The 22,622-nt window shown below is 36.5% G+C and overlaps 1 protein-coding gene across 2 annotated transcripts in view; it reads right to left on the bottom strand.

The window, feature by feature from the left end:
• Window positions 1-18,330: 18,330 nt before the first annotated feature.
• BMAL2 (basic helix-loop-helix ARNT like 2) overlaps window positions 18,331-22,622 on the bottom strand; it is a 97,747-nt gene continuing 93,455 nt past the window's right edge. For both annotated transcript variants that reach the window (XM_068560412.1, XM_068560413.1), the window contains one exon: window positions 18,331-22,542. In XM_068560412.1, the coding sequence (XP_068416513.1) occupies window positions 22,406-22,542 (137 nt within the window). In that variant the 3' untranslated portion in view covers window positions 18,331-22,405. The remainder of the gene's footprint in view (window positions 22,543-22,622) is intronic.

The raw sequence follows: 22,622 nt of genomic DNA, 5'->3' as shown, positions 1-22,622 counted from the left end.
AAGAACACATAAGTGATCTGGAAGATAGAATAATGGAAATTGCCCAATCAGAACAGCTAAAAGAAAAACAAATTTTAAAAAATGAGAACAGTTTAAGGGACCTCTGTGACAACATCATGCATACCAACATTCACGTTATAGGGGTCCCAGGGGGAGAAGAGTGAGAGAAAGGGGTCAAAATGTATTTGATAAAATTATGGCTGAAAAATTCCTGAATCTGAGGAGGGAAACAGATATACAGGTACAGGAAACACAGAGTCCCAAACAATATGAAACCAAGCAGACCCACACTAAAACATATCATAACTAAAGTGGCAAAAGTTAAAGGGATAATTCTAAAGGCAGCAAGAGAAAAACAAAGAGTCACATGCAAGGGAACCCCCATAAGATATCAGCTGATTTTTATGCAGAAGCTTTGCAGGACAGAAGGGAGTGGCGTGATATATTAAAGTTCTGAAAGGGAGAAACCTACAACATAGGATACGCTACCAATCAAGATTGTCATTCAGAATTGAAGAAGAGATGAAGAACTCAGACAAGCAAAAACTGAAAGAGTTTTATCAACCTACCCTAAAAGAAATGTTAAAGGGGCTTCTCTAAGTGGAAAAGAAGTAAGACTCTATAGGAAAGGGAAAATTGCAGTAGTAAAGGCATATATATAGTAAATTCTGTGGATCTACCATTTAAATAAGCTAGTAAAAAGATTAAAAGACAAAAAAATTAAGACAAAATTGTAAAATCAACTATAACTACAGTAAACAGTGAAGGAATAACAATGAAGATGTAAAATATGACATCAAAAACACAAAACGGGGGGGAGGGGAGCAAAAAAATTTAGATCTTTTAGAATGTATTTGAACTTAAGTGACTACCAGTTTAAAACAAGTAGATATAATTATAGGTCAACATCTATGAACCCCATGGTAACCACAAATCAAAAATCATAAAAACTAGAAAGAAAGGAACACAAGCATACCACTAAAGAAAATCGTTAAACCACAAAGGGAGAAACAAAAAGAAAAAGAACAGAAAACTACAAAACAACCAGGAAACAAGTAACAAATGGCAATAAGAACATACCTATCAATAATTACTTTAATTGTCAGTGGACTAGATGCTCCAATCAAAAGATATAAAGTGGCTGATTGGATTAAAAAAAAGCAAAACCCATCTATGTGCTACTTACAAGAGAACCACTTCAGGACTGAAGACACACATGGACTGAAAGTGAGGGGATGGAAAAAATATTTCCTGCAAATGGAAACAAGAAAGCAGGGCTAGCAATACTCATACCAGACAAAATAGACAGTAAAACAAAGTCTATATAACAAAAGACAAAGAAGGGCATTATATAATGATAAAGGGATCAATACAAGAAAAGTATACTATGCTTGTTAACATATATGCACCTTATGCAGGAGCACCTAAATACATAAAGCAAATATTAACAGACATAAGAGTTGATAATAATACAATAATACAATAATAGTAGAGGACTTTAACACCCCATTTACATCAATGAACAGATGATCCAGACAGAAAATCAATAAGGAAACAGTGGTCTTAAATGGCACAGTAGACCAGTTGGACTTAAGAGATATCTATCAGACATTTCATCCAAAAAGAGCAGATTACACATTATTGTCAAGTGCACATGGAATGTTCTCCAGTATAGATCACATTCTAGGCCACAAAACAAGACTCAACAAATTTAAGAGGATAGAAATTATATCAAGCATTTTTTCTAACCACGATAGTATAAAACCAAAAATAAATTGCAGGTAGAAAAATAGGAAAAACACAAACACGTGGAGACTAAACAACACACTAATAAAAACCCAATGGGTGGGCTTCCCTGGTGGCGCAGTGGTTAAGAATCTGCCTGCCAAAGCAGGGGACACGGGCTCGTGCCCTGGACTGGGAAGATCACACATGCCACGGAGCAACTAAGCCCGTGAGCCACAACTACTGAGCCTGCGCGTCTGCAGCCTGTGCTCCGCAACAGGAGAGGCAGGGACAGTGAGAGGTCCGCGCACCGCGATGAAGAGTGGCCCCCGCTTGCCGCAACTGGAGAAAGCCCTCGCACAGAAACGAAGACCCAACACAGCCAAAAATAAATTAATTAATTAAATTAATAAGAGGATTCCCAGCCATTGGTCACTGGGGATGCTTTAAAAAAAAAAAACAAAACCCAGTGGGTCAGTGAAGAAATCCAAGAAGAAATCAGAAAATACCTCAAGACAAATGACAATAAACACGCAAGTTTCCAAAATCTATGGGACACAGCAAAAGCAGTTCTGAAAAGGAAGTTTATAGCAATAAAGGCCTACCTCAAGAAACAAGAAAAATCTCAAATAAACAACCTAACCTAACACCTTAAAGGAATTAGAAAGAGAAGAACAAACAAAGCTCCCCCAAAAAAAATAAAGATCAGAGAGGAAATAAAGACCAAAAAAAAGAAAAAAATCAATGAAACCAAAAACTGGTTTTTTGAAAAGATAACAGAATTGATAAGTGTTTAGCCAGACTCATCAAGAAAAAACAAGAGGACCCAAAAAACCCAAATAAAGATAAAAAATAAAAGAGGAGAAATTACAACTGACATCACAGAGATACCAAAAAACTATAAGAGAATACTACAAATAGTTCTGGCCAACAAATAGGACAATCAAGAAGAAAAGGATAAATTTCTAGAAGCCTACAATCTTCCAAGACTGCATCAGGAGGAACAGACTAATCACTAGTAGTGAAATTGAATTAGTAATCAAAAAAACTCTCAGCAAACAAAAGTCCAGGACCAGACAGCTTCACAGGGGAATTCTACCAAACAGATAAAGAAAAGCTAATACCTATACTTCTCAAACTCTTTCAAAAAATTGAAGAGGAGGGAACACTTCCAAATTCATTCTAAAAGACCACCATGACCCTGATAACAAAACCAGACAAAGACATTATAAAAAAAGAAAAGTACAGGCCTATATCTCTGGTGAATATAGATGTAAAATTCCTCAACAAAATATTAGCAAACTGAATTCAACAATATATAAAAAGGATCATACACCATGATCAAGTGGGTTTATTTGAGGGATGCAAGGATGGTTCAATATCCACAAATCAATCAATATGATATACCACGTGAACAAAAGGAGGGATAAAAATCACATGATCATCTCAATAGACCCAGAAAAAGCATTTTACGAAATTCAACATTCATTCATGATAAAAACTCTCATCAAAGTTGGTATAGAAGAAACATATCTCAACATAGTAAAGGCCGTTTATGACAAACCCACAGGTAACGTCATGCTCAATGGTGAAAAGCTCAAAACTTTTCCTCTAAAACCAGTAACAAGACAAGGATGCCCACTCTCACCACTTCTATTCAACTTAGTATTGGAAGTCCTAGCCACAGCAATCAGACAAGAAAAAATAAAAAAGGCATCCAAATTGGAAGGGAAGAAGTAAAACTTTCAATATTTGCAGATGACATGACATTCCATAAAGAAAACCCTAAATTCTCCACCAAAATATTATTAGAATTAATAAATGAATTCAGTAAATTTGTAGGATACAGGATTAATTTACAGAAATCTGTTGCATTTCTATACACTAATAATGAACTATCAGAAAGAGAAAGCAAGAAAACAATCCCATTTAAAATTGCATCAAAAAGAATAAAATACTTAGGAATAAACTTAACCAAGGAGGTGAAAGACCTGTACTCTAAAAACTATAAAACATTGATGAAGGAAATTGAAGAAGATTCAATGAAATGGAAAGATATCCTATTTTCATGGATTGGAAGAATTAATATTGTTAAATGTCTGTATACCCAAAGCAATCTACAGATTTAATACAATCCCTATCAAAATACCCATGACATTTTTCACAGTACTAGAACAAATAATCCTAATAAAATCACAGAAGACCCTGAATAGCCAAAGCAATCTTGAGAAAAAGGAACAAAGTTGGAGTTATCATCCTCCCAGACTTCATATTACACTACAGAGCTACAGTAATCAAAACAGCATGGTACTGGCACAAAACAGACACATAGATCAATGGAACAGAATAGAGAACTCAGAAATAAACCCACGCACCTATGGTCAATTAATCTATGACAAAGGAGGCAAGAATATACAATGGAAAAAAGACAGAATCTTCAATAAATGATATTAGGAAAACAGGATAGCTACATGCAAAAGAATGAAATTAGAATATTTTCTCACACCATATAAAAAATAAATTCAAAATGGATTAAAGACCTAAATCTAAAACCTGATACCATGAAACTTTTAGAAGAAAATATAGGCAGAACACTCTTTGACATAAATTGTAGCAATATTTTTTTGGATCTGTCTCCTAAGACAAATGAAACAAAAGCAAAAATAAACAAATGGGCTCTAATTAAACTTAAAAGCTTTAACCCAGCAAAGGAAACCATCAAGAAAATGAAAAGACAACCTACTGAATGGGAGAAAATATTTGCTAACAGTATGACCAATAAGGGGTTAATATCCAAAATATATAAGCAGCTCATACAACTCAATACCAAAAAAAATACAAACAACCCAATTGAAAAATGGGCAAAAGACCTGAATAGACAATTTTCCAAAGAAAACATACAGATTGCCGATAGGAACGTGAAAAGATGTTCAACTTCACTAATCATCAGGGAAATGTAAATCAAAACCGCAATGAGATGTCATTTCACATCTGTCAGAATGCCTATCATCAAAAAGACCACAAATAACAAATGTTGGTGAGGAGGTGGTGAAAAGGGGACCCTAGTACACTGTTGGTAGGAGTGTAAATTGGTGCAACCACTATGGAAAACAGTATGGTGGTTCCTCAAAGAACTAAAAATAGAACTACCATATGACCCAGCAATTCCACTCCTGTGTATGTATCCAAAGGAATTGAAAACAGTATTTCAAAAAGATACATGCACTCCAATGTTCACTGCAGCATTATTTACAATAGCCAAGGTACAGAAGCAACCTAAGTGTCCATCAACAGATGAATGCATAAAGATGATGTGGTATATATATATACAATGGAATACTACTCAGCCATAAAAAGAATGAAACTTTGCCATTTGCAACAACATGGATGGACCTGGAGGCTATTATGCTTAGTGAAATAAGACAGAGAAAGACAAATATTGTATGTTAACTCTTAAATGTGGAATCTAAAAAATAAAGCAAATGAATAACAAAATAGAAACAGACTCATGGAGACAGAGAGCAAACTTGTGGTTACCAGTGGAGAGAAGGAAGTGGGGAGGGGCAATACAGGGGTAGGGGGTTAAGAGGTACAAAGTACCATGTATAAAATAAACAAGTTACGAGGATATATTGTACAACACAGGGAATATAGCCAATTTTTAATCACTTTAAGTGGCGTATAATCTATAAAATATTGTATCACTATGTTGTACACCTGAAACATATAATATTCTAAATCAACTATATTTCAATTAAAACAAATTAAACAATTTGTGCAGACCAGATTCCACAAGATGTAAAATAAAGTTGACTAACATTTTTCAGAGTATTGACAGCAATATAAAATGATCTTTCAATGGGAAATATCAGAGAACTATTTCAATATCTCAAATATTACCTATTTCTTTTTTTTCAAATATTACCTATTTCATAAAAATCTAATTTCATAGTATTTTAATAAGGAACAATGTGACAAAAAGGGTTCTATGGTAATACCAAATTAGGAAACAATGGATTAATCAGTTCAGTAATTTCTTTCTGGGGGAACTTCTTAGTGAGTTTAATATGCTTGTAATCATTATGAATCTGTAATCATGACTCTTTTTCAATGTGGCATGTTTGAGGAATTCTCCTTCACCTAATGTTGTTTTGGAAGTGCTTGAGGACAGGATGATAAATAGATTTTATCTATATGTTGCCTCAGTTGATTATGAGTGGTTGCCTGGAGCAGTGTGTTGAGAAGGATTCTGAAGCCCAGTTGGATTCAACAAGAAAAATTGTGTTATTTCTTTAGCCATGTCTGCCATGCATGTGAAGACGATGGTGGCATAAATATCATGTCCTGATATACCTCCTCTAGATATCTTAGAAGAATAGTTCTTCTTTGTCCCATTTCTTCTTATATAACTGTGTAAATTTGCTTTTCATATTTACTATGCTGAACTAAGTAATGATTTGTAAATACAATTTCCTTCTACCTATTTGAAATTTCCTAGGGTTTTCAAAATTCATTTCACTATGGTCTTTAAAAATTTGTAATGTATCTCTTTCCCAAATAGATAGGTTATATACTTCAGCAACTGAGATGGAAATATACACCAAAAGTATAGGCAACAAAAGCCAAAATAGACAAATGGAACTGCATCAAACTTAAAACCTTCTGTGCATTGAAGGAAACAACAGTGAAATGGCAACATACAGAATGAGAGAAATATTTACAAATCATGTATCTGATAAGGGGTTAATATCCAAAATATAAAGAATTTCTACAACTCTCAATAGGAAAAATATTCTGATTGAAAAATGGGCAATGGACTTGACATTTCTTCAAAGCAGATATGCAAATAGCCAACAAGCATATGAAAAGATGTACAACATCACAAATAAAGAAATGCAAATCAAAACCACAATGATAAATCAACTATACTCTAATAAAATTTTAAAAAAACCACAATGAGATATCACCTCACACCCATTAGGATGACCACTATAAAAAAACGAAACAAAATAACGAGTGTTATTTGGATGTGGAGAAATCAGAACTCTTGTGTATTGTTGGTAGGGATGTAAAATGGTGCAGCCACTATGGAAAACAGCATAGCAGTTCTTCAAAAAATTAAACAGAACTACCGTATATGACCCAGCAATCCCACTTCTGGGTATGTATTCAAAATAATTAAAAGCAGGATCTTGCAGAGATATCTGTACACCCATGTTCATAAAAGCATTATTCACAATAGCCAAAAGGTAGAAGCAAATGTCTATTGATGGATGAATGAATAAAGATGTGGTATATACATATAATGGAATATTATTCAGCCTTAAAAGGAAGAAATTCTGGCATATGCTACAACATAGATGAACCTTGGAGACATTATGCTGAGTGAAATAAGCCAGTCACAAAAAGACAAATACTATATGACTCCACTTATATGAGATCTGGAGCAGTTGAACTTATAGAAACCGAGAGTAGAATTGTGGTTATCAGGGGCTGGGAGGAGGGGGAAGTAGGGAGTTGTTCAATGGGTATAGAGTCTCAGTTTTGCAAGATGAAAAAGTTCTAGAGATCTATCGGACAACAACGTGAATATAGTTAATCCTACAGAACTGTACACTTAAAAATGGTTAAGATAATAAATTGTATTGTGTGTTTTACAATTTTAAAAATATTAAAAAAAAAGAAAAGAAAAGAAAAATGGCGGTGCATTGCGTTAAGGACAGGGTTAGGGGAAGGTAGAAAGACCCTGAGAGTCCCACAGCAAATCAAGAGGTTTACCAAAATGCAGGTTAAGAGCACCAGTCTGGGCCGCTCAGGTCTGGATCCAACTCCACAGCTTACGAGCTGGGAAACATTGTTGAGTTATTTAACTCTGAGCCTCAGTTTCCTCATGTGTAAAATGGGGCAATACTAGCATTTATCTTCAGGGTTCTTAGGTGGCTTAAATGAATACATGTAAAAGATTTAGGAACTGTGCCTGCCATTTTAAGAATTTAATAAAAGTTAGATTTTATTCTTATTCCCTCAGAATGTCAGCAACTTAAGGGAATGCAGCCTGTAGCATTGGACAGATGGTTGTTCCAAGAATAAACGTCTTCTATATATAACAAAAGCATAGAAGAATGCTAAACATATCAACACCATTCCTCAAAGACGCAGTTGTAACATAAGTGTGATTAACTGACTTAAGTGATCTATTTGTAGTCTGATAAATTTAAAAGTTTATTAAAGAAGAAATGTTGAGATCAGAAAAGGCTACTATTCTCACTACTTTATGAATTTATAAATTCATAGAAATACATATTTTTATTTTTAAAACTTTTCAGTGAAAAGGAATGAAAAAGTGTGGCGCAGGAGAAACTTCCTTCCACTCTCTTAGGTTTTGCTACTGGCCTAAGAAGTAAACTGACAAAGACAGGTTAACAGAAGAAAAGCATTCAAATTTCTTTAATTTGTTGTGTGTGCATGAGATCTCTTCAGAAGGAAAATGAAGACCTGAAGAAGCTGTTAGGCCCAAAAGCTTATATCCATTTTTACACGAGGAAGGATAAATTGTGGGGATGTGATAAGACAAAGGAGCTTGGGCTAGGGGCAGTAAATTGTGGCACGGTGACTAGGAACTAAATGGGGGAAACTAATGGAAGATTGGTGTTATTTTACGAGGTGTGTTTGTACAGGTCCATTTCAACATCGATTTCCAGTCTCTGGTGATAAGAATGTGCTTCTCTTCCTGGTACAGGGAAGGCACCTTTCTTTGGGGAAATTTCATGTCCTGCTTTTAGGTAGAAAGGGGGAGTCACAGAGCCCTTCCTGTACCTGCTGTTCTCAAGTGCCTTCAGTTTAAAATAATCTGCCAAAGCAGCATGTTTTGGAAAGTCATGTTCTGAACCCTTCAGAAGAAAAGGTGATATACAACTATTACATTTAATTAATTTAAGTGGTTTGGTACTGGTGAAAGAATAGACAGATTAACTCAGTAACATGGAAGTCTCTCCCCTCCCTACCTACCACCACCTGCATCTCCACCACCACCTCTTTTCCAAATAGGTTCCAGAATAGTATATAACAACTTAATTGATGCTAAAGGTAATATTTCAAAATGGTGGGAAAAGGAAGGACTAGTCACTGAATGGTTGTGGGGAAAGTGGTTAATATTTTGGCAAGAATAAGTAGACTTCTGTATGGTTATCAATTAAAATAAACTTCAGCTAGATCGAAGTCTTTAGGGTGACACTATAAAAGCACATGACACCTAGGTGGAAATAGAGGTGTGTGTTTATTCGATCTTGGGGTGGAAAAGTTTTTCTTTCTGAGCATAAAAGCAAACAAGATCAAAAAAAAGGAAATATTGACATATTTAACCAGGTAAAAATTAACTCTGGAAGGAACACTGTATACAAACTTTATGGGAATTGGGCAATGTTGATCTGTAATTACACTTCAATAAAGTCATTCTAAACAAAATAGTAAACATTTGTGTAGAAGGATGTTAACTGACATATTATCCATAATAGTAAAACTTTCCAAACATCCTAAATGTTCCATAGGGGGGGAATATTTTAAATAAATTGTTGGCTCCCTGTTCTATACCCATTCTGGATAAATCAAGAAGTGGCAATAGAACCACATTTAGAAATATAACTACAAATACCATAATCAGTGAAAAAAAAGTTTCAGTGGTTGATCTGGAGAATGAGAATTAACAATAAGTTGCTCCTTCGTTTTTTCTGGTAATTTTATGCCTTTCAATACTGACTTTTAACTGATATACATTTGTTACTTTCCTACAAAAAAAATAAGAATAATACAATTGTATAAATAACAGGATTCTAACTTCAAAAAAAATCATCAGAATATAAAGGCCTAGGAAAAAGAAATACTCAAGTATCAATTGTGGTTTTTCACTAAGTAGTAAAATTATAGTTGATTTTTATTTTCTTAGCACTGTTCTAATTTCTTTTTTTTTCATTTTCACCATTGCACATTTTTAAATTGAAGTATAGTTGATTTATAGTGTTGTGTTAGTTTCTGTTGTACAGCAAAATGATTCAGTTATACATATATATATATATATATATATATATATATATATATATATATATATATATATACATTCTTTTTTATATTCTTTTCCATTATGGTTTATCACAGGATATTGAATATAGTTCCCTGAGCTATACAGTAGGACCTTGTTGTTTATCCATTCTATGTATAATAGTTTGAATCTGCTAACCCCAAACTCCCAGTCCATCCCTCCTCCACCCACCCTCCCCCTTGGCAACCACAAGTCTGTTCTCTATGTTTGTGAGCCTGTTTCTGTTTTGTACATAGGTTCATTTGTGTCATATTTTAGATTGCACATATAAGTGATATCATATGGTATTTGTCTTTCTTTTTCTGACTTACTTCACTTAGTATGGTAATCTCTAGGTCCATCCATGTTGCTACAAATGGCATTATTTCATTCTTTTCATGGCTGAGTAATATTCCATTGTGTATATGTACCACATCTTCTTTATCCATTCATCTGTTGATGGACATTTTGGTTGTTTCCATGTCTTGGCTATTGTGAATAGTGCTGCTATGAACATAGGGATGCATGTAACTTTTTGAATTATAGTTTTGTCTGGATATATGCCCAGGAGTGGGATTGCTGGATCATATGGCAACTCTATTTTTAGTTTTTTGAGATACCTCCATACTGTTTTCCACAGTGGCTGCATCAACTTCCCAATTCCCACCAACAGTGTAGGAGGGTTCCCCTAACAACCAGCAATTGTTATTTGTAGACTTTTTAATGATGGCCATTCTGACCATGTGAGGTGGTACCTCATTGTAGTTTTGATTTGCATTTCTCTAATAATTAGTGATGTTGAGCATGTTTTCATGTGCCTGTGGTCCATCTGTATGTATTCTTTGGAGAAATGTCTATTTAGGTCTTCTGCCCATTTTTCCATTGGGTTGTTTTTTTGTTGCTGAATTGTATGAGCTGTTTGTATATTTTGGAAATTAAGCCCTTGTCAGTCATGTCATTTGCAAATATTTTCTCCCAGTCCATAGGTTGTCTGTTCGTTTTGTTTATTGTTTCCTTTGCTGTGCAAGAGCTTGTAAGTTTGATTTAGGTCCCATTTGTTTATTTTTGCTTTTATTTCTATTGCCTTGGGAGACTGACCTAAGAAAACATTGCTACGATTTATGTCAGAGAATGTTTTGCCTATGTTCTCTTCTAGGAGTTTTATGTTGTCATGTCTTATATTTAAGTCTTTAAGTCATTTTGAGCTTATTTTTGTGTATGGTGTGAGGGTGTATTCTAACTTCATTGATTTACATGCAGCTGTACAACTTTCCCCACACCACTTGCTGAAGAGACCTTTTCTCCATTGTATATTCTTGCCTCCTTTGTCAAAGATTAATTGACCATAGGTGTGTAGGTTTATTTCTTTGCTCTCTATTCTGTTCCATTGATCCATATGTCTGTTTTTGTGCCAATACCACACTGTTTTGATTACTGTAGCTTTGTATTATTATCTGAAGTCTGGTAGGGTTATGCCTCCTGCTTTGTTCTTTTTCCTTAGGATTGCTTTGGTAATTCTGGGTCTTTTATGGTTCCATATAAATTTTAGGATTATTTCTTCTAGTTCTGTGAAAAATGTCATGGGTAATTTGATAGGGATTACATTAAATTTGTAGATTGCTTTGGGTAGTATGGCCATTTTAACAATGTTAATTCTTCCAATCCAAGAGCACAGAATATCTTTCCATTTCTTTGAATTATCTTTAATTTCCTTTATTAATGTTTTATAGGTCTCAACATATAAGTCTTTTACCTCCTTGGTCAGGTTTATTCCTAAGTATTTTATTTTTTTGGATGTGATTTTAAAAGGAATTATTTTTTTTACATTCCCTTTCTGATATTTCATTGTTAGTGTGAAGAAATGTAACCAATTTCTGTATGTTAATCTTGTACCCATTACTTTGCGGAATTTGTTTATCAATTCTAGAATTTTTTGTGGGGAGTTTTTAGGGTTTTCTATATATAATAATGTCATCTGCATATAATGACAATTTTACCTCTTCCCTTCCAACTTGGATAACTTTTATTTCTTTTTCTTGTCTGATTGCTGTGGCTAGGACTTCCAATACTATGTTGAAGAGAAGTGGTGAGAGTGGGCATCTTTGTCTTTTTCCAGATTTTAGCAGGAAGGCTTTCAGCTTTTCATCATTGAGTACTATATTGGCTGTTAGTTTGTCATAAATAGTTTTTATTATGTTGATATATGTTCCCTCTATACCCACTTTGGGTAAGAGGTTTTTATCATGAATGGATGTTGAATTTTATCAAATGCTTTTTCTGCATCTCTTGAGATGATCATGTGGTTTTTGTCTTTTCTTTTGTTGATGTGGTGTATCACATTGATTGATTTGCATATGTTGAACCATCCTTGTGATCCTGGGATGAATCCAACTTGGTCGTGATGTATGATCTCTTTTATGTGTTGTTGGATTTGGTTTGCTAATATTTTGTTGAGAATTTTTGCATGTGTATTCATCAGATGTTGGCCTGTAATTTTCTTTTTTGATAGTGTGTTTTTGTCTTGTTTTGGTATCAGGGTGATGGTAGCTTCATAGAATGTCTTTGAGAGTGTTCCCTCTTCTTCAGTCTTTTGGAAGAGTTTGAGACAGATAGGTATAAATTCTTCTTTGTAGGTTTGGTAGAATTCACCTGTGAAGCTATCTGGTCCTGGACTTTTGTTTGTAGGGAGTTTTTTAAAAATTATAGATTCTATTTCACTTCTAGTGATCAGTCTGTTCAAATTATCAGTTTCTTCTTGCTTCAGTTTTGGTGGGCTGTATGTTTCTAGGAACTTGTCCATTTCTTCTAGGTTGTCAAATTTGTTAACATATAATTCTTTTTTTTTTTTTTTTTTGTATTTCTGTGGTATCAGTTGTTATTTCTCCTTTTTCATTTCTTATTTTGTTTATTTGGGTTTTCTCTCTTTTCTTCTTGGTGAGCCTGGCCAGAGGTTTGTCAATTTTGTTTACCCTTTCAAAGAACCAACTCTTGGTTTTATTGATTTTTTTCTATTTTTTAAAATCTCTATTCTATTTATTTCCTCTCTGATCTTTATTATTTCCTTCCTTCTGCTGATTTTAGGTTTCATTTGTTGTTCTTTTTCTAATTCTTTTAGGTAGTAGGTCAGGTTATTTATTTGTGATTTTGTTTTTTGAGGAAGGCCTGTATCGCTATGAACTTCCCTTTCAGAACTGCTTTTGCTGCATCCCATAGATTTTGTATGGTTGTGTTTTCATTGTCATTTGTTTTGAGGTGTTTTTAAACTTCCTCTTTGATTTCATTGTTGACCCACTGGTTTTTTAGTAACATGTTGTTTAGTCTCCATGTAATCATTTTTTTCTCATTTCTTTTTCTGTGGTTGATTTCTAGTTTTATGCAATTGTGGTCCGAAAAGATACTTGAAATAATGTCTATACTCTTAAATTTGTTGAGGCTTGTTTTGTGCCCTGGTATGTGGTCAGTCCTAGAGAATGTTCCATGTGCACTCGAACAGAATGTGTATTCTGTGATTTTTTGTATGTAATGTCCTGAAAATATCAATTAAGTCTAACTGTTCTATTGTATCATTTAGGATCTCTGTTGCCTTATTGATTTTCTGTCTAAAAGATCATTGGTGTGAGTGAGGTGTTAATGTTCCCTACTATTATCATCACATTCCCATCAAGTTCTCCCTTTATGTCTGTTAGTATTTGATTTATGTATTTGGGTGCTCCTCTATTGGGTGCTTATATGTTGATGAGTGTAATATGCTCTTCTTATATTTATCCTTCTATCATTATATAGTGTCCTTATTTATCTTTCTTTATGGCCTTTGTTTTAATGTCTATTTTGTCTGATATGAGTATCGCCACCCCTGCTTTCTTGTCATTTCTGTTTATGGGAAATAGCTTTTTCCATCCCCTCACTTTCAATCTATGTGTGTCCTTTGCCCTAAAGTGGGACTATTGTAGGCAGCATATTGTAGGCTCTTGTTTTTTTATCCAATCTGCCACTTCTTCTTTTGATTGGAGCATTTATTCCATTGACATTTAAGGTAATTATTGATAGATATGTATTCATTGACATTTTAAACCTTGTTTTCCAGTTGATTCTGTATTTCTTCTTTATTCCTTTCTTTTCCTTTTTGTTTTTCCCTTTGTGGTTTGATGAGTTCCTTTTATATTATGCTCGTGTTCTCTTCTTTTTGGCTATTGTGAATCTATTGTATGTTTTTGATTTGTGGTTATCCTGTTTTTCAAGTATGTTAACCCCTTCCTATATCTACTTGCTTTAGACTGATATTCATACAGGCTCAAACACATTCTAGAAGAAAAAAACCCTACATTTTCTTACTCTCCTCCTCCATATTTTATTATTTTCGTGTCCTCTTTTACATCTTCATGTTTATCCTTTTGCTGCTGTTCATTGTGGTTATTATTACCTTACAAAATTTTTTTTGATTTTTTAAATCTGTATACTGGCTTATTTAAGTGATTTACTTTCCAATTGTGATTTTCACTTTCCTATAGCTTCTTGCTTCTTTTCTATTGAGAAGACCTTTCAATATTTCTTTTCGGATAGGTTTAGCATTGCTGTATCCTTTTAGTTTTTGCTTATCTGAGAAATTCTTTATCTCTACTTCGATTCTAAATGATAATCTTGCTGGGTAGAGTATACTAGGTTGCAAATTTTTCCCTTTCAGGACTTTGAATATATCTTGCCACTCCCTTCTGGCCTGCAACGTTTCTGTAGAGAAATCAGCTGATAGCCTTATGGGGGTTCCCTTGTAATTCTTTGTTTTTCTCTTGCTGCCTCTAGAATCCTCTCTATCTTTAACTTTTGCCGTTTTTATTATGATATGTCTTGGTGTAGGTCTGTTTGGGTTCATCTTGTTTGGGATCTTCTGTGCTTCCTGTACCTGGATATCTGTTTTCTGTTTTAGGTTTGGGAAGTTTTCAGCCATAATTTCTTCAAATACATTTTTGGTCCCCTTTTCTCTTTCTTCTCCTTCTGGAATTCCTATTATGCATAGATTGGCACACTTTATATTATCCCACAGGTCTCTTATATTGCTTTCATTTTTCTTTTCATTTGGCTTTCTGTCTGCTGTTCTGGTTGGGTGATTTCTATTATTCTATCTTCCAGATCACTTATTTGTTCTGCATTGTTCAATCTGCTATTCATTGCCTTTAGCTCAGTTTTTATCGTAGCAAATTAGTTTTCTAATTTTTCTTGGCTCCTCTTATAGTTTCTAGTTCCTTTTTATAGCAATCTGCATTTCTATCAGTAGCCTTTCTTAGTTCCTTCAGTATTTTCATTCTCTCATTTTTGAACTTGGTAACTATCGGTCAGACTGAAGAGGTCTGTTTCATTGTTTGTTCTTTCAGGGGAGTTCTTTTGATCTTTTAACTGGGAGTGGTTCCTTTGTTTCCTCATTTTACTTATATTTCTCTTACTCTGTGAGTTCAGGAGAAACGATTATCTACTGTGGTCTTGGAGGGCTATTTTTATGTGGGAGTGTCCCTGTGTAGCCTGTGTAGTTTAACATTTTTAGTGCGGGGGTTGTTTTTAGTATGAATGCCTGCCACCTCTTTCCTCAGTGTGTCCTAGCCATTATCCCCTTGATAGGGGGTGTGACTGGTGTTGTGGTGACCAGCGCCTGCCCTGGATGTTGAGCGGGTCCTCCTCTTTGCTCTGTGGTTGTCACAGCACTGTCAGGGGCAGGGTCTGCTCCCTAATGGTTGGAGTAGAAGCTGCCAGGTCTGTTTTTGAGCTGCATTTCTGAGCTGCAGAGTGAGGTAGGTGGGATCGTATTCCTCCGTCAGAGCTGTCCACCAGTGAGTGTGCTCTGTTGTGTCACTTTTCACCTGTTGTGTCACTTTTCACCTGTTGCGTGGGCTCACAAAGTACACTGTTGTTGGCATCGCCCTTGGCCCTGCCTCAACCGTGGGAATGCTGGCAATTGACCCTAGTGTCCCTCAGGCATTGTTTTCACAAGGCCACCAGCACAGATCCATTATGTCAGGTCCCGGACTGCAGTAATCGTGTATCTGGACCCGCCGTGGGAGCTAATGAGGCAGCTCAGACCCTCGCCTCACCCAGCCCCCACCTGTATGTGCCCACAAAGCTCATGGTTGATAAGGCCAGACCCATCCCAGTCACAGGAGCCCCTGTTGTCTGCTCAAGATGTCCTGCAGGCACTGAGTTTACAAAGCTGGTGGCAGAGGTTTAAATTCATGGTTCATACAGCCATGGGGAGATATTTCAGCCCTGCTTCTTAACTCACACGGCCCCTGGGGCTCAGCTATGATTTCATCCCCGCCTCTGCATGTGGGCAACCTGCTGGTACCTGCTCCTGGAGCCCACTGAGGCAGTGGCTGGGGGGCAGAGAAAGAGGCTGCTAAGGCGGGCGGGCCCACCCCTCCCTTTGTGCGCCACTTAGCCTGGGCTTCTTCCGTGTACACCCCTGTTTGCAGCCGCACCACGCTCCAGCCCCACTCAGGCTGTCTCCATGCAGCCAACCCCAGTCTTCTCCCTGGGTCTGTCCCCTAAACCCCGAGTTTCAGCACCCAGCCCCAGCCTGTACCAGCAGACGTGCGTCTTGGGCTGTGGCACGCAGAGCTGTGGCACGGACCATCTGTGCAGGTCTCTGCTCTGCCTGCCACAAACCGGTTGTTGCGCTCTCCATGGAGCCTCTAAAGCTCCCTTTCTGTCCTGGCTGATGTCCCTGGGACTTCCCAGGGTGTGGGAACCTTTCCTCCCTCCCAGGGGCAGAGGTCCTCTTTTGCTTCCCTTTTTTTTTTTTCCCTTTCATCCTACCCAGTTATGTGCAGATCTTTCTTGTCCTTTCAGGTGTCTGAGATCTTTTGCTAGCGTTCAGTAAGTATTCTGGAGAATTGTTCCATATGTAGTTGTATTTCTGATATATTTGTGGGAGGAGGTGAGTTCCACGTTGTTCTACTCCCCATCTTGATTGGATCCCACTTTTCTGTATTTCTGAATTTTCGATAATGAATATAAAGTTCCTTTATAATCAGAAAACTAAAAACAAAATATGCTGCTACCGTTATTACAAAGAAATAGAATAGTATCCTTTCTATTGTAAATATTACGAATTTGATTATCTTACATATAATCTGATATGTATCCATCCCCCCCCCCCCCAAAAATATTTCAGGCCCTATGTCTTTCTTGATCTTTGTTAAATGAAATAGAATACTATGGATTCCCACAAATAACTGAACAATCAGGTAATTGTTTGCTATTGGTCTAGATGTTGGTTCTGATAGATGGGAAGCCTTTTGGGTTACTGCACACTCAACCAAGTATTAAATGAGATTTCCAAGAGTTCACTTAAGTTACAAGTTTACATAATCTAGGCTTCTAATGTTAGTGTTTTTTAACAAATATTTTATCGCAAAAATTATTTTGATGTCTTTACCCCCAAGGTAACGTGCAACAGATTTCTTCCTGGATAGGAGTAAATGTGGGAAATACTGCCTAACAGTCAGCCTAGTGCAAGGACTTCCTAAGAAAGTGTAAATTCAATGCCGGAAACACATAGGGAGACAAGGATTTAACAACCCTTTATTGTCTCTCTCAACACACACCTTAGGCAATGGACAGAGCCCTCCAAAGTGACTAGTGGCTGGGTATCAAACAAAAGAGGTAGCCAAGGCTTAAAAACATGTGATGTAACTTGCTATTCCTTGCCATGACCCGCCCTCCAAAAAAACAAAACCAAAAAACCACCACCAAAAACAAACTATGAAAGACTTGAGGCTCACATAACCTAAACACACAATTCTAGGAAATCATCAGCTCTCAAGAATTACAAGCTTTCCATTGTCTCTTCTGCCTACATCCCCATTCCTTCCTCTGGCCCTAGGCTGTCAGGCAGTTTGCTATTTTTGACCTGATTTCCCTTTCAAGGATGCCTTTAAACCCAGATTTAGTCATGGAACCAAAGCCTGGCCATCTGTATATTTCAGCCTGTTGACCACAGAAAAAAGTCCATGTGAACCAAGTTGAACCAGAGGCTTAATCAATGGACATTTTTGTGTGAATTACTAGGAAACAGAGAAGCTCTGTTTCCATTGTAATTGTCAGGTATAAGGATAATTTGTGCTTGGAGCTTCTGAGCATCAGTATGGAGAAGAAGGTCCACTAGAGGATAACACCTGCTTACAGGAAAGCAAAGCTGAGAGTTGGAAAGAGGGAGAGGCAGGGAAGGGGGAGGAGTCAAGTCAGGGAGACAGACAGTGCTAATGACATCAGATGTGACATGAGCAGAAGGAAACCTTTAATGGATTAAGCCACTGACACTTCAGAGTTGTGACAGCAATTAGCACACCCTGATGAACACACCCCAAAATGTATAAAGTAATATATACCTCTCTTCCCAGTGGTCTTAGAACACTGGATCTTCTACCCATTCTGTGTTTCCACTTTAGATGATAGTTAAGGACACACTTTTTGGAGGAAGTTTAAAATGTTAAATAAAAACTCCAAACTAGTAATTATTATAAAATATAGTTTAATTTCACTCTTCATTATTTACCACAAAATTTTAAAAATACCAACATACAGGCAAGAGCAAGTGAAATGGAAAAGAGCTTAAAAATTGTATAAAAGACAAACCTAAACTCAAGACTATAAGCAGTGACACACACACTAAACACTCCCAAATGAGTTCAGAAAGCATATTCTAGGTTGGATGGGTTTTCTTTCTAAAGTCAGCTTTTACTGGAGCCACACCTGGAGAGGTCTCTAAACCAAAATTCTTATTTTATGTGGAAGGGATCTTCCCAGACTTCTCTTAAAAAGCATTTCTTACAAAACAGGGGCAGACTTATTCTAGGCACAAAAGTCATAAATGCCTGTCCTAGGCCCCATGGAACTTGGAAAAATTAATCTAATGAAAGCAAAGCCCCACAGGAATGGGAAAGTGACACCTAGTGGCCACGCAGCAGGTTTTCTTTATGGCTTCTGATCATTGTAGACATCAGGGCTGCTGTGCCCACAATACTATGCTTGGCAAATCTGAATCTCTAATTCCAGAGCCCAACAATGACCTACCTGAGTGGTGGATTCCTCTTTACAGCAGGATCTGAAACTGGACCCACTAAACATGGTCTGATACCTAGAGAGTTGCTATTTTATATACCTGTGTCCTAGACTCTATGTAGATTTGTCAAAGGTTATGACGACCAATGAATATAGCCTTTTCCCATTATGACACTGTAATTAGATACTTTTCTTTAATTCCATTTATTTACCAAAAGTCTATTCTGTATCTTCTTGTTTGTCTTTGTGCTTATCAATGGATTTCCAAATTTAGTGACTACCATAGGGTGTCAACATATACCTCAAGTTTTGTTTGATTTCAGGCTAATAAAATGTCTAACATTTTCAAGTTTACTCATTTCAAAAAAGTTTTAAATTTGATACATCGATAGAGGTTCACAGTTATTTGCACTGAATCGAGGATCAATAAATGTCCTTTAAACCATAGCATTTAGAGGTAAATACCATACTTATAACCTTTGGTCTGCTTAAATAATATCCACTTAATAACATGTTCTAGAGCAGGGCCATAGAATGGAAATATAATGTGTGCCACATGTGTAATTTTAAACGTTCTAGTAGCCACATTAGGACGGTAAGAAAATAAAATTAACTTTAATGTTTAATTTGGTATATCCAAAATATTATTTGAACTGTAATCAATACAAAACTGTTAATGTGATATTTTATATTCCCTTTTTTTCATACTAAGCCTTTGAAATCTGGTATGCACTTTACATTCATAGCACATCTCAATATGTATTAGCCATGTTTCAAGTACTCAGTAGCCACATGTGGCCGTGGCTATCATACTAGACAGCATATGTCTAGCATTGGGCTAATGCTCGAGTCCTGTGGGTCAGAATCACAGAATTAGAACTGGAAGTAAATGGAGAGATCAAACCTCTTTTTACAAATAAGGAAACTGAGGTACAGAGAGTTTAAATGACTTGCTTGAGGTCACACAGATAAATTGAGGTTGAGTGGGCTCTCCTGATTCCAGCATGCCTCCCACTCCACTACATCATTGTAGGTAATTCTTAGAATTAAAAAAAAATAGAGTATTCTTTTTAGGATGTTTTCATTAAACTTGTAGATATTTTTCACCAAAACGTAAGAAATTAATTGGTAGGAGAAAAAAGTAATATAGTATAAAGCATAAAAATATGTCGTTCCCAGTAGCAATCAAATATAAATAGAATGCATTTTGAAGAAAGCACTGAACTTAGAGCTACAGTACCATACAATGCATGGACTGGATCCTGGGTCCAGGGCAAAAGATAAATATCAGAGTGGGCTACTAAAGGATCAAAGCCTTCAATTGGCCTTTCCATCCGTAAGTCTATGGGATAACCTCTCCTCTTGCAAAGAGAGCGAATTGTTACTGTGCAAGCAGCAATGGCCAGCCTCTAGAAAGTCTGCCTCTCAGATCCCTGCATCATGAAGTTCTGCCCCACCTGCCTTGGAGGTCGTGCAGCCACAGTGACCTATCCTGCTACCACTAGTTTAGGCTGACTCTGCAGGTCTAGCCCGACCTGCAATGGTCCAGATCCCTAAAGTGTCACATTTATAGGCAGGCCTCTCTGACTTAGAGAACAGATGTGATCCTTCACGCTTCTTCAGACTTAACTGTCATGCTTAGGCCACTACAAACCAATATATCCCCCATCCTGTGAGGGTTTTTTTTGGCTTATTCTAAACCTAGATGTCTCCCAAGTCCTCAAATGCCAGAACCAGGAATGGTGCTGACCCTCTGACATTGCTGGAACATTGCATCGGCTCAAGACAATAGGCCAATACATCCTTGCCCACACAGCCACTGCAAATATCAAACGTGAAAGAACATTTGATTTTGGTTGTTGCCTGTTGCTATGTTTGCCATTAACATGTCTGAAAGTTCTAATCTATTACTTACAGCTTACGGAAATATGCGAGGTCAAAAGAATGCTTTGTTTTTGTGGGGCTCTGAGGGAAATCTGCTGGAGATGTACAGCACCACATAGAAAAGGAAAACTGGATTTGGTCCCTACATCTGAGCCTCAGAGTCTCCCCATTAGTTTCCCAGACTATCATTACTTTCCCTTGTGGGAGACAAAAGAGAATATATGGGAACACACGTAGTAAACTAGAAAGAGCTATTAAAACCATAGGTATTATGGAAGTATGATCTTCAAAAAGATGATAGCTATACAAACAGTATTTTATTTTTGGTTTTTTTGGGGTTTTTTTTTTTTTTGGCCGCGCTGCACTGCTTGCAGGATCTTAGTTCCCTGACCAGGGATCAAACCCATGTCCCCTGCAGTGGAAGCGTGGAGTCCTAACCACTGGACTGCCAGGGAAGTCCCTACATACAGTATTTTAAATATCCTTAATTCTTGCCCTCAATTTGAGCTACCTCTGAATTAATTACTGGTTTAAAAAAATGCTCTCGATTTTTAATTAATTATAGCTAGAAAATTGGTTTTTAAATTCTTTCTCGTTGCCTCATGGTTTGAAAAACACACTTATAATTACCTTTGGTTACAGGCAATAGTAACTGTAATTGCCTAATAATTTAAAAAGCCAACAACTGTTCCTAGGTCAGTTAACCAGTGAGACTACTGCTTTCTCAAATGTGCATAAAGAAACTGGTTTATACACATTAAACATTAAAAGACATATGAACTTTTGTGACACTACACAAGGTGTTGGCTCTGCCTGGGCCTGTTTCTTCCTCTAAGACTAATGCTAAAGGTTGCTAAAAACCTTTTCAGCATCAAAACCCTGTTCTATCATCTGTAATAAGAATCTTGAGTGGTTATATTAAGACTAAATCTTATAGGCAAAGGTTAACCACCACCAAGCTGTAGGGCCCAAGATCTTTCCTTTTCTGTAAGGAAAGCTGAAACTCTCTCAGCTTTTTTTTTTTTTCTTTTCTGAGTTTTAAATAAGAAATCATCTCACTTAAAATCCATCTCAAAGTGCTCAGCTGAGCATAACTATCGTGGCTCTGTGCTTGCCCAAGTCTACAAAGACTGAATACAGTATTCATTGTGATTACCACTACAAATTGCACTGTCCCTTTAAATGTTCAAGTACTCATCATTTTCTTAAAGTGGATAAGCCCTATCCTCAATTAAGGAAATACACAAGGAATGGAAATGTTCCAGATTACACAAATCTTCTATTATAAATCAGTTATAAATGAAGCTCAGATACAAGGAAGATGTCAACACATTGAGTTCCCCAAACTCAAAACAACTGCATCAAAAAATAAAAACAAAACCAAAACAAGATACATGTGGTATCCTTGGTTAGAAAGACTTTAGCAAAAATATAGCAACTAGTGGGTTTTAAGCTATGTCAATGACTAAAGCGGTCTATAGAAAATTTTGAGAATTTGAAGGGAAACATCACATTTCCCTATACCCCTGTGAAAGTCAGGAGCAAATCTATAAAAACTGGTCAACCACGAATAGGAATAAAAGATAAAAACAGTATCAGTACAGTACAGAAGAATATATAGTCTTTTGTAAGCGGAATGCTTCAAAACGTTTCTCATGTTGAGTTAAAAATCAAATGCTAGAGTGTCCAGTGGATGTCACTGAAGTCCCCAGGGTCGCCCAGTCCCCCCTCTGCTTCTAAGTAATTCATGAAGGCAGCCATGGCTGTGTCGTCATTGTCACAGAGGGCATCAAAATCCAGCTGGGCACCTTCTCCTATTGAATTAAAATACAGGCTTATGTAAGTACATTTGGAGGTTAAAAAATGAGTTATCATCAAAAATGGCAAAGGAAGG

This window comes from Eschrichtius robustus, chromosome 13, assembly GCF_028021215.1.
Source record: "Eschrichtius robustus isolate mEscRob2 chromosome 13, mEscRob2.pri, whole genome shotgun sequence".
NCBI classification, from domain to species: domain Eukaryota; kingdom Metazoa; phylum Chordata; class Mammalia; order Artiodactyla; family Eschrichtiidae; genus Eschrichtius; species Eschrichtius robustus.
This window is presented reverse-complemented; position numbering and strand designations above follow the sequence as displayed.